This window comes from Bombus impatiens, unplaced genomic scaffold (genome assembly GCF_000188095.3).
Source record: "Bombus impatiens unplaced genomic scaffold, BIMP_2.2 scf_0020, whole genome shotgun sequence".
Classification (NCBI taxonomy): Eukaryota; Metazoa; Arthropoda; class Insecta; order Hymenoptera; family Apidae; genus Bombus; species Bombus impatiens.
This window is the reverse complement of record NT_176439.1, coordinates 1,079,286-1,092,548: the sequence shown is the minus strand read 5'-3', so window position 1 is coordinate 1,092,548 and position 13,263 is coordinate 1,079,286. Positions and strand designations below refer to the sequence as shown.

Below are 13,263 nucleotides of genomic sequence, written 5' to 3'. Positions count from 1 at the left end.
TCTTTGGCAAAATATGAACTCCTTTCCACGCGTTTATTTTGCAAAATCTGAAATATTGAGAAAAAACTTGAAGGGACCATCGAAAACTCCCTGCTTTCACACTATATTTGCCATCTGGTCAACGACGTCCACACCAAACTTTGTTTTATTATAAAAAGCAATGGTTTCTGGAACACCTTTATAATTGTCTTCTAATTGTATACCTGTATGTCTAGTGCTTAGAAGGAGGACTTTTACGTTAGGTTTACTTTTATACACAGCAAGCGTGCAGTTTTCTGATTTATATAAATTTGAGGAAAACAAAGTCATCTTGTTCTTTTTCCCTTGAGCATCGAGTTTCATCTTTCTCCATATAAGGGAAATCATGCAAAATATATTTTGTTTGCACGTCAACTGCAAACCAAAACTTAATGCCAAATTTATGAGGCTCATTCGACATATATTGCGTAAACCTGCATCGGGCTTTCGTTGGAAATAATTGTTCATCTATCGAGATATTTTCATATGGCTGGTAACAAGCCTGGCTATTACTTATAAATGTGTTCCATATTTCGGATATCAGCGCAAATTTATCTGTTTGTAATCTTTCGGAGGCTTTCGATGATCTCGCTTCATATGCGCCCCGGGCATATAGAATTCTTAGAAAACTACGTAACTCAGCAACTGTGATTATCCGTCTTTTTTCAAAACTCGATGCGCCTCTATTTCAGTGCAATCTTTTATGTGTTCCATTATGTGTCTGTCAATTATCAATTCGAAAGCACTGGTTACACAACTCAACATAGTATTTCTTTTAGCATAGCCAGTAGGTCCTGTGATATCCTTGAATATCATAGGAACGAGCGTCCTACCCCTAGATCCATCTGCTTTCAGTTTTATCCACTGTATCCTGTCAATTACAATTTCAATTTTACCCATTACATTTTGGGATGTGCTTGGAATGCTCGTCCTTTTATCCGCGGAGTCAGAACTAGAAAAAATACGTATCCTTTTCTTTTTAAGACACACATTCAAGAAGTTTCCCTCTTCACTATTCGAAGATTCTTCTGTCTTTCCATTTTCGGTGTATTCAGAACTTTTATAACGGAGACAATAATGGGAAATGTCTACAATAACTGAAACTTTTGCACACTGTCTTTGGAAAACGATTTGTTTATGAAATCAGCTAGCCCATCAATTTGATTTCATAGAAGTAGGTATACTACGTACAGATTTCAAAAATTAGAAAGCCTAGGAAAAAATAATTGCGAGTATAAATTCTTTAGATGAAATGATTAATTTACGATGCGAAATGGTTAAAATTGATGCTATGGTTTTTGAGATATTTCATTTCGAAGTTTGAAATCCGTCAAATTGACGGATCCCGTACAGCTAGTGTTAATAATCGATCGCGTACTTTATTTCTCTGTTAGACGAATCTATCAGTCTCCTTTAGTGTTTACTATTGTTTTATAGTGATTCTATTGTCTAATTCATTGCATACGGATGGTCATACTTGTGTAAAAAACTGACAGTTTGTTTTAGGCCAAAAGTTTTTTACTTTCTGACATCTATATAGTATGGTTCAATACATGGGAAAATATTTTTGTTAATTTTCCTGTATTTATTTCAAATTATAACTGCCAATTATAATGAATTTACTTTAACTTTATGGCCGTAAATTATCTGCCATATAAAATCGGAAAGTTAAATAAATATGCACAAAAGAGGAGCTATCGGAAAAGCTGCTAGGACAAACGTTTTCTTTCGCGTAATCTGGATCTCGATGGGAATCGCTGCGTCGACTCGACGATTGTTGCCGTATCGATCCGTCAATCGCGAGGTATTGCGAGAACTCTGCAATTAGCGACGATTCGAACGGGTGAAAAGGGTCGAGCTTCGTTCGATTCGACTGGCAAATTTTAGAGTCGCGAGTTCACTTTGTCAAGCGCAGCGATCAATCCAGCTGAGCTTCTCCTATCGACGTTTGCTTTTACCTTAAATGCCATTACGTTGTCGGCCGAGACAACGAGCCAGGAATTCGAAGTTTCCTCTCTGTCGCGCTCGAGGGTCGAGTTCCTCTTTTCCCGCGTTTTATTCAGAGAAACCCAGCGCTTACAATCGAATATCCGACAGTCAAAATGCTATTTATTATTGAGCACTCAGCACCGACTTTCTCCATTTCGCTTCCTTTCTACGCTCACCCCTCCTGTCCAATAATTCGTTTCTCTAGAATCGAACTCCCTTTTATGAAATTTATTACCTCGTTTCTTTCTATTTCTTACCGATAATTCCTTTCTTTTTTTTCGTATTTCATTCAGCAAGAAAGCGATGGTACACCAAACGTACGTATTAATCGCAGTTCCTTGCAACGTTTAACTTTAATCGCTCGAAGAGAACCATCGATAAACCCTGCCATTTTTCGATATCGATCCGTTCCATGTACTTAGCGTTTTCATTGGACGCTTCCAAGCTGAAAGAAAGCCTGGTTTCTCGTCAGCAAGGACCAGTAGTCACTGACAGCGGAAAACTTGATTGAAATTGCTCGAGTTACCCTCCTCGGCTAGTGTTTCCCCTCTTCCTTGCACGCCGACCTCCCTTCGTTCTTTACTCCACTTCGCACCCCTCTGTAATGTCACGTCACAGGAGGCAGGCATAGTTCCTTTGTACCAAATCAAGGGCCACCATTTTGCCCCCCATGAAACGCCCGCTCTGACACACTGACCTGGTATTAACGCGTCCAATCAGCGTCTCTCTGCTTTCAACAATACTAAACGTTTTCTATTCATTCAAACAAGTTTTTCTAAACAACTTCATACGCGAGGCGTTTCTATTCCCACTGGATAGATCAACATCTGCAACATATACATGTACACGATTTTCGCTGAGAAAATAGCCTTGGCAGAGATAATCTCTGAACTTAGTGCGATAATGTTAGAAAAATTTTAATGACTCGCTCAGATTGAATTTATACGCATAATATATGAATTTTCTACGTCATCTCGGTTTTTTTTTTTTTTTTATTAAATTCTCCGTTTCATTGTTCTTGGTTCCTCTGCACGACAATTTACCGGTTACATTTTATAAATATGATAATAACAAATTTCAAAGTAAATATTAAAACATAGTTGGTACGCTCATAGGTGCGTGCGAATTGCTGTTTATCTGCAAACTTGCATGTTGGATCTACCGTGATTGCTCATAATCATTTAACAAGATTCCCATTTTTTACGGCTTGAACTGTCATTGAGCCGTGATGTCCTCCATGATATGACGCGTAAATCCTGATAATTTATATATAATATAATAGATATTTATACGTAAAATAGAGATTGTTCTGGTAGTGGTATTATTATGTCGTAACATTAGCGATTCTTTACAAATATAAATCATCAACTTTAACGCGTTTACATCTACAGAAAGCTGTATCATAGAGGACATCGCGATTCAAGCCACGAAAAAGCGAGTCTCCCTAAATAGTTATGCACGATAAATATGACAGGGAATTTTTTATATAAAGAATAATTCGCGTGCATGCACGAACGTAGGAATACCCGACGTTGAGTTAAGCGGAACAATGTTCGTGAAAACGGTAAACAAAATTCCCTGGTATTTTTACATCCTTACGTCTTCGCACAGTGGAAGGTAATGCCATTTTCATGACCACTTTGGACGTGTTATCTCGTTCATTTGGAACAGAAAATGAGTCACTTTTAATTCTTACACGACGGATTGCGAATAGACAGCAACGTAAAATACCACTTCAAAATACCAAAAAAGGAAAGAGTTACGATAGTAGAAAGATAGAAGCGACGAAATGATAACAGGAAAGGAATCCCAACAATAAAAAGAAACGCGAGGTTTCGTAATATATTCGGGGGATTTAAGGGAAATTTATTCGCGCAGTCAATTCGACGATTAATTGATTATCGCCTACTTATCTGTGTACGTGCATCAACTATTGCGACTGTATTTAATAGGAGGAAAGAGGAAAATCACGCACACAAAAACGTGAAATCTTACTATATTGCCGTAGTTACTTTCTGTTTATGTAGATTGAATACAATATGTGGGGAAAAACATATATGCAACGTGTATTATATTACGTATATAAGCTGCCATTGTCGCCTGTATTCGCCAGTTCTGACAAGACCACTAACAAACTAACGGTACATATTTCGCTAACATGTTTCGATTCGTTTGTGTATTGTTGATCGCTTTGATGGTGCTTTGTACCGGTAAGTCTTGCGATGTTTATTTATTTGCTCAGGTGTAGCTGTGTTTAGTATTTTAAATTTTCAATCTTGCAATAAAAAATAAACGAACGAATCTATCAGCTGAGAATTTTGAGAATTATTTTTAAGAATTTTATTTTAAGAATAATATTAGATCGTTAAATAGTTGATATTTAATAACGATAATTAATTTAATAATTAATAAATAAATTTTGTTAGCTACATCGGCTGCAAGACTAGTCTGTAACAGGCCAAACGAGGAATATCGTTGTGGATCGGCCTGTCAAACAACTTGCGCTACTTTAGGTCAACGTTGTCCCATTATCAATATCGTGAGTTGAAATTAATCGAGAAATCAGTTTTGTTCAATGAGTTTAGAAAAATCGACGTCATTGATATTATGTTTCTAGAGATGTAACGATGCCTGTTATTGCAAAGAAGGATACGCCAGATATGGCGGTGATAGTGGCATGTGTGTTCCCATAAGCCAGTGTAATAGGAAACGTTCGACGATCGCTCGGATTTTACAATCGAAACAACTCTAAAAGTCCTGGTTTTTAATAGTGGCACTTACAGGGACACATACAGGAACCATCATCGTTGATTTTCTATCTAGTAAAAATGTAGTAGATAACACGGTGCTGAACTTTCCTCTACATATTTTCTTGTTGCTCGAGTGTGAAGTTCGATTTGTTATAAAAATGAGAAAGCGTCATCGTGCGATAGACGTAAAGTATTGAATAAGAGTACAAATGTTGCCTCCTTTCGCAAAACTCTTTTCGTCACGAAAAATTCTTAATTTTTTGCTTACATATATTATTTTAATAGTTCTATCTTCCAATTAACGGATATCCGAATTATTGTCATTTTATTTGTATTAAAATAAAAAATGGATTGAAAAATCAAACGCTAGAAGTTTCATTTCAAACGATTCAGCTTTTGTAAAAACAATGTTGCTTTGCAGAAACCCTAATCAGGAGCGTAGGTACCGAAAACGATACAAATTATCGTGCATTATTGCCTGCCGTGGAACACTCAACTTCCTCTAAAGATTGTAAAACGTCGCAACTCGTTCCATCGTCCGGAACCTGACAAAAACATTTGCTTTGAGCCGTTTTCGGGATTAGCGGGAGCAGCCATTGTCCGACTGCTGACAAGCCAGACGTTACGGTACCAAAGCGAGTTCCGTGCGCAAGAACAAGTTGCAAAGTCAAACAGTTTGACCCGTCTCGAGAAGCGAAGAGGCGCTCCAATATTTGGACGCGTAATGTAATTTACGCACAAGTCGAAAACGCTCGGGCCTTGCAACATTTCCCTCCGCTGTCTCCCACTCTTTCCTTCCTTTTCCTCGTTCCGTGTCCAATAAAACGAGACGCGAGATCGCGATAAACTAAGAAAGGTCCACCGATAATGTCAATTGAAAGAAAAGTTTATCGCATCATAGCGTTCGAGCCTCTGTCGTCTTCGAATGCTTCTAATTACAAGTAGAAGGGTTATCTGCGTCAGAGACCGCTGTTTGCGTTTCGCTTTCTCGAACTCGACGAGAGATCTATTTACCATACCGCCATGGCGTTTTGTTTGCGGAGAAATCTTCGTTTAGGAGCGTCTGCCATTAACCATCTTTGTTCTATGAGCAGGTATCACGCGATTTACACACGATGAGATAGATGAAATACGTTACGATATGTGAATCGAATCTTACGTTTTACACAAAAACATATATTTTAAAATGTCCGATTATCTCGTAACGTTAGTGTCGTTATCGATATTGAGTTCAGAGCTTCACATTTTCTTATACGAAGCACGTACCAAAAAAAGCTAGAGGGAATACCTCCTACCAAGCTTCTGTTATCGGAACTGCTTGGCTATCGGAACTAATTTGACCCTCGTTCTCTTTTGATAATAAACCAAGTTCTACTTGCTGCATTCGATTCTTTCGAAATATTTGGAAAATGCATTTGCCGTAGCTGTATCCAAACGATTACAAAACATCGATAAACGAAACGATATCGTATCAATAGCAAGCTTCTTTCCAATAAGACGGCAGTCTGTAAACGATGGCTAATTAGAAATTCCATGCACGTGCAGGCGATTGCACGCGTGTGGCAACACTCGCGAGGGACCGCAGCGATTCGCGCGCGTGTAACGCACTCGAGAGATGAAAGGTAGAGCGTATGTAAACGCATACACCGGCGAGCAACCAACCTCGATTCGAATTTCGCATGCTGCTCGACACGTGCGCTCCGCCGATTCCCCTTCTGCGGTTGAACGAAGAACGACAGACCGTCTGCCAGAGAGACAGAGAGAGAGAGAGAGAGAGAGAGAGAGAGAGAGGGAGAGAGAGAGACGAAGCAAGCCTGGCTCGAGGGGTTGCTCGAGTTTCCAGCGGGCATTTGTTTAATTGGGAACCGACATGGCCGCTGGAGCTCACCCCTACGTTCGACCGCCCCATCTGTACGATCACATCGTTGTGAAAATGCGTCGCGTGCCACGTGCGCTCCGTTTTTCGCCCTGTGACCTTGATTCCCTCGTTGCATACCCAACGACGACGCGTTGCACCGCATTCCGTCGATTACGTACGTATTTGCGTAAGATTGATGCGATCTACGAGGCTTGGTAAACGAGCGAGGGGAGTTTTGCGATTTTACAAATTTCATGCATCGTGCGTAGATTTTTCTGGAGAAATTATTAATAATTATTAAGGAAATTTAGAGATGCAAAAGTACAAAGGATGCATGAATAAAATTTCGCTAACGATCACGCTGAGAGAATTTGTGCGATTTCATGTTTTTGCGAAGATCTGTCGGTTCTTCGGCGAAAGAACTGTATAGCGGTTTAGCACCGCTCTTGTCCCACAAAGCTGCAAAAAAGTTTCAACAGAGAGCTTACGTAGATTCCCGAAAGACCGTGGGCAGAAATTCCGCAGGCGAATTTCCAGGACGCAGATTACGCCCCTTTGTTAGTTCACTTGTCGTGCAAGCTGTTATCGGGAGAGGACCGACAAGGGGGTGACTGCGAAATTTCCGCAGCGAGCAACATGGCCGCGGCCGGATCAACTACGCCGTGCCAAGTTTCTCGTATCTTTGTTAGGGAGACGAAACAGAAAGAGGACGAGATATAGAGTCATATTCCGGTCGCGTTTTACGCACTGCGTATATTATTATCGCGGGCTTATTCCTGCCTCTTAGCCAACGCACCATTTGCTCGAACGAACACTGGATCAAAGCGACATTCCGCTATGAAATTCCACCACCTATAATTCGGTCTTTGCGGGATTTCCTACCAGATCTACAAGGGGAACTGTCTCTTTGTTCCTTCTATTGTAAAGTATATACGGTTTTTGGGTGCGACATGCGTACAATTACGAACCTATGATTTGAAACACGGACTTTTCGTTCGGGGCTACTATTTCGTTACGCGTAGATTGACGGTTCAAATAACAGACAGCAGGTAACGGGGGAACTTGCAGCTGGACCGCGGATATTCGGCAAATTCATAATTTTATAAGCACGAGTAAAGAAACGTAATCTAATTCGATTCATCCGCTGAAAGTTGTACTCGCCTGTTTTTGTTTTAGAAAACGTTGGTATTTTTACCTGGTGGACCTTGGTCACGTAATACGGTACGATGAACATTTTATCGAAGAGATGGAAATGCGGAAATTAAAGACGTTAGTTAAAATATTCTTTGCCGAGAGAAGACAAACATAGACAAGGACCGTTTTTGTCGCGAGCCCTTCAATTGGAACGCGATTTTTTATCGAACTGTAAAGAAATCCGAAGCGTGTGTTTTACGTGCTTAACACGGAACACGAGGGGATGTAGTTGGAATATAGTAGAGCCGGCCTAAAAAAGCTTCACCCCTAATGTTAGGGGTATTATGAAGCGTACGAGGATACTTTCTAGGCAAATGCTTGACGGTGGTTCCGGTGGATTAGGAAATACTGCCTGAAGGGCTTTGCCGTGGCTTCTTGGCTGAACGAGAAGGGGCTAGCGCGTGTAGAGAGAAGCAGGCTGTTCAATCGGCTCGTATTTATCCTGGGCTAATTAATGAAAAGGAGGGTAGATGGGAAAAAAGCCGGGTAAACAGAGGTAAGCAAACTCTCGCGAGGCCATTCGATCCAATACCATTTTGACCCGTGAAAACCAAGACTCTTCCTCTCCTTTCGATCTTACTTTCGCGTGTTCGCACAGGGTAATACTTACGAATTTCCTCGAACGACCTGAGTTAGAATTTCGTGATGGAATTCGGAATAACACGCGTGTTTTAGGAAAATCCGCCGAAACGATAATCCTGAAAAAAAACTTTTTTCAAACAGCGGACTTTGTACGAATATTCGATGCGAGTGAAACGAGTATGCTTGTTTATTCGCATTAACCGACCGTGTTAAATTATATTAAAATGTAATTATAGAACCTCTAAAAAGGTAAATTTATGGTTACATGGCGTGTTAAATATATTTGTATTCCGATTCGCGTAACTTTCAGTACACATGTGTTAATGAATATACTTCATATTCGCAAAAACGCGTTAACGAATATGTTTCGTATGTGTAGCACGTATTTTCAAGAAATATATTAAAATATATTAAAAATTCCCGTCTATCTCCAAATGTAGATTTTTCCAACACGCGTGTCCATTACGAGACTTTTCACTCGCTCTGCATGCTGCAGTAGATACAATGACACGATTATTCACGCGGAAGGATCAGCAGTGGCTGCGTTTACAGGTAACCAACACAAGATCAGCGAGAATGTATTCCACTGGATGTCCATTATCGTTCGTGACTCGATCGTGGCGAACACGCGAAAGTACCAGCGGAATCGATCGTTGCTCGATTTCTTAGCTGGCTCGTTACGCTGATCGAAGAATGAAAACCGAGAAGTTTGTCGAGCATAGAGATCCTTGTCGAGGCTAATAGAAATCTCTGTCGTTTCTTTATCATTCCCCCTCTGCCGAGGAACGTATTTATCTTGCTCACGGCCGTTATTTCGTTCGTCCCGCTCGACGGATCCGACGATTCTGTCCGACATGCCACCCAATCATTTTTCCAATCGATTTCCCGATCATTCGTACGAACGAACGCCCATTTCGGGAAATAGTCGATGGGGGTTCGTTCGGAGGAAAAAAGGGGAGGAAAAAAGAAGGCCCGAGTAACGAGCCACTTGTGGGCTCAATGAAAATTTCTGTCCCAACTCGAGGAACTCGACGAACGATCTTTCCTCGTGTTCTCCACCATCTCTCGAATTCTAAGGACACTCTGGAAATTCAAGGAATAGAGTCGAAAGCAGGTTTGTTCCATGGATTCACACGTATGCAAATTTTAGGCGTAAAAAAGATGAACGCTTCTGTCCAGCAAGTTTGATAACTTTAGCGATCGTTCGAAGGGTTAACTTTAGAACACGTACGTATATAGTTTTATTTTATACGCTCTTTTATACGCTCGACAGCAAAGATTATTATCGAAAATTTCTATCTCATAAAATTAAATTACCAATACCGCGTTTGTTCGTAATCTTCTATAACTGTAGGATCGATCTCAAATAAACTTCGTATACGTACAAAGAATAAAAAGTAAGATTAGATATCTCAAAATTAAATTTCTTAACCCAACGATATCGGTCGAAAGTTACACTTGACCTAAATCCTCTTCTAACCTGAATCGAAAGCCGTCAAAGAGAACTCGGTTAAGAAGAACGATTCCTTGGACGTGAGCGAGAAGAAACGGATTCCGTTTCGATGGAAATCGATCGACTGGAAAGTACTTTTGCTCGACCCCGAAGCACTAAGAGGATTCAAAGGGGATGGAAGCAGAGAACGTTAAGAGAATTCACCCTCTGTAAAGTGGACCTCGTCCGCGAGGATCGGCTGACGCGGGCGTTTGTTTGCGCTGGTATAGCGGAAGTCTGCGAATGATATCGATAGCTCGGGGCATCGACTAACCCGTGAGAAAAATGACATTCGCCGTGTCGGTCAAAGAAACCATCTCCGCTGGCGGAGATTTAACGGGTTCACGGCCCCTTTCGCCATCGAGATTCAACGCTGAAGAATTCCGGAAACAGCGCTAGTACCGAAAGAGCCTGTGAGTGGATATATATCACGGATGCTAACAAATTCGAACGAAAAGGAAGCGCGTGAAATAACTTCGTGTTTCTCATGGATATTTGCCGTGAAAAAATACGCCGCGATATTTTACGACAGGTACTTTCCGCGATTTATCGCCACTGTTTGCGCTTTGTTTAATGGCCGCACTTGCGTAAATTATTACCGCGCGTGTACGTAACTTATTATCGTTCGATTTTCCCGCTTCGTTTTTTATGCAATCTTCCCTTCTATTTGTTTTTCCGATATAACGCAGCTTGGTAAATCGTAATCCTAGAATCGATGAGTCTGCCGTTTCGAATCGCCGATTCCCCTACAGTATTCGAACTTTTACTCGATATCGAACTTTCAACGATTTGACAACGACTTTAGTGTATTTTTTATCTTTATTTGGCCGATCGTTAAAACTGTAAATATCGATCGTACAAATAACAAAATCGAAACACTTGGCTGTAAATGACAATTTCTGGCTTTCCATTGTCTCTATACTTTACCAGTTACGAGGCAGATTTGTTTTTCATTAACATCGTGTCGAGTCTCGAGCGATGTATCCTATGTTCAAGCGTCGAGATCCTGTTGGCCCTTCCTTATCCATCAATTTCAGGAAAATCCGTAGAATCGATCGGCCTTGGACTTTTGCCCGTCCTCCATAGAGGATTGTTCGCTCGTGCACGCTCGAAATCCCCGCGAGATCCATTCGCGGAGTCACGCATGCCGCTAACTACGAAGGGAGTCGGGATCGAGAGGAACAGAGGCGCATCGAGCGGGCCGAAAATCCCGGCATTGTCTCGACACCGCGTGCTTCGCTCCCCAATACGGATAATCTCGGGAGGCCGGTCGCGTTCCCTGCGGGAGACGCGATAACGTCCTGAAACAGAGAGAATGGCCTGCCGAAGGGTTGCCACCGCTTTTCGCCGCTCCATCCATGGAATTTACAGTCCTCCATCCTCTCGTTTGGTATTAAACACTGGCTATAAATCGACGAATTTCGGGTCGCGTCGCGTGCACAGGTATATTCATGATCGATCATCGCTATGCTCTTCATTTCCATACATAGACCATAGTATGGTATATTTATCGTAAAAACATTGCTGTATACTTGTACGAACTATCGACGACTCGTACCAAAGACGTTTTATGTTATTTCATATACGTATAATATGGTACATGAATTTTAATATCAGCAGGTAGGGGAAATGTACGTTCTCGTTGTTGTCAAAAAGTCAAGGAGCGAGAAACACTTTCGACGCTGCTAGGAATCCCAAGTGCACCTTACGGATGCGCTACACCGATCGGAAGATGATCATCTTTTTCAAAAATTATTTCCGCTATTTACAGCAATAGCGTTAAATAAAATAAAAGCAGCGTCGAAGAATAAAAATTAACACGTGAGAATCTTTCCGTTCGGTGGAATGTTATTCGTGCAAATATTTAAAAAACGATAATTCCCGAGTTATCTCAAGATCAAGAACAGAGGGTAAAGAAGACGAACGATTTGCCTGTGTATTTCGAAAATTCGATAATTCTCGGCTCACGTTCACCAACGTTATTGTCAACGTTATTAACGTCTACTTTGAAGTGAATCACGCGTCTGCTTAATCGCATTAACGATAAACGATTCGCGGTAAGAATGCTCCTTCGCAATCGTAGTGCTGTCGGTGGGTAAATATTAGCCAACGATATTTTTCCTTCGTACGTTAGACTCGGCTGAGCAAGAACTCGCGTTTACGCCGGTATTCCCAGCTTCTCTGCGAACGATCCTCGAGGAACAGGCCTTTGTCTCTTTCCTCGAGCGACGATAAGAGAGAAAGAGACAGAGGTATGTAGCACATTAGCGAACGATTTGCCTGGCGAAAGTTGCGTCACCGGCTATTTCCAAGCCACTCCGAAATCAGCGAATTTTACGATCAAACAGTACGTTGTTTTTCAAGGAAAATCGTCATCTTGTTTTACGATGTTTGACTTAGGTTTCGGTGTAAATAATTTCCAAGGAGACGCTGACATTAAATCTTCTGTTGAATTATTATTATCGTAGAAGTATTGGGTTATAGGAAAGTTCCACGTAGAGTACACAAAAAGTAGACAAACTTCTAGCGAAGCTACATTGACCGCTAGAATAGACTCGGGGAAAGCAGCGGACGAATTTTTAAATATTTACAAATTACATCTTTTTACTCGTACGGTTTGTCTCACCAACGTACTTTTTCAGTTTCGCAAAATTCATCCGACAAAATAAGAAATAATTACGCGTGGTCAAAGCATCGTTTTCCTTGTCGTTACGGTTGGTTGGAAACCGATAGTATTTCGATGGCAATTCGAACGATAACGCGACCTGGTCGCGACAGATCGGACAACGCCGTGTCGATAATCGCAACGAACCATCTAATTGCGACAATAGATAGGCCTTGGAAATCCCGCAATCCTCTGGCTTAGAGAGAACAGGGAAAACGCAGAATCGGAGATGTTTGGTCACGCTCGAACCTATCGAATAACTCGAACTCCATCCCGAGATTATTTCCGTGGTAGAAGAGAGCAACGCGTGTGGATTATCGTAGCAAAAATTTAGTCGTCGTTCTTACGTATACTGTCTTCACCGTGTTCCCCTTCCAATCTCCCGAGGGCCACACCGATCCACGTGTACGCTCTTTATTTCTAACCTAACGCGAACGGCTCCTACGGTGACTATATTACGTGCGTTGTTTTTCTTAAAAAATCAAAATTTAAGCAGTCAAAGTGGTAAAAAAATGCTCCTGAAAAGGAAAGTAAATAAAAAACAACGTTTAGGGGAGGTTGGAACGAGAAAAATCAATGTCGAAGAAACGTGTCCTAAATGTCAGCGCCGAATCCATCGTCAATGGACCGATCTACGTGATCGGAATGTAGGGGTTGGTACCACCTTGACACAGACGAGCGGCCACGGGGCGCTAACTAACGCCATAATCAAGTA

The 13,263-nt window shown here is 41.3% G+C and overlaps 1 protein-coding gene across 1 annotated transcript; it reads left to right on the top strand.

The window, feature by feature from the left end:
- Positions 1-3,929: 3,929 nt before the first annotated feature.
- Positions 3,930-5,110, top strand: LOC100745925 (inducible metalloproteinase inhibitor protein-like). The gene is made up of 3 exons (XM_003484717.4): positions 3,930-4,217; positions 4,434-4,546; positions 4,625-5,110. Exons 1-3 carry the CDS (start codon positions 4,166-4,168, stop codon positions 4,757-4,759), a joined length of 300 nt encoding a protein of 99 aa, XP_003484765.1. The 5' UTR covers positions 3,930-4,165; the 3' UTR covers positions 4,760-5,110.
- Positions 5,111-13,263: the final 8,153 nt, after the last annotated feature.

Excerpts from the sequence above, each read along its gene's own strand:
- LOC100745925 (XM_003484717.4), top strand. The coding sequence starts at position 4,166 with ATGTTTCGATTCGTTTGTGTATTGTTGATCGCTTTGATGGTGCTTTGT. Across the intron at positions 4,218-4,433 it reads TTTGATGGTGCTTTGTACCG|CTACATCGGCTGCAAGACTA; the intron begins GTAAGTCTTGCG and ends AAATTTTGTTAG. Across the intron at positions 4,547-4,624 it reads GTTGTCCCATTATCAATATC|AGATGTAACGATGCCTGTTA; the intron begins GTGAGTTGAAAT and ends TTATGTTTCTAG.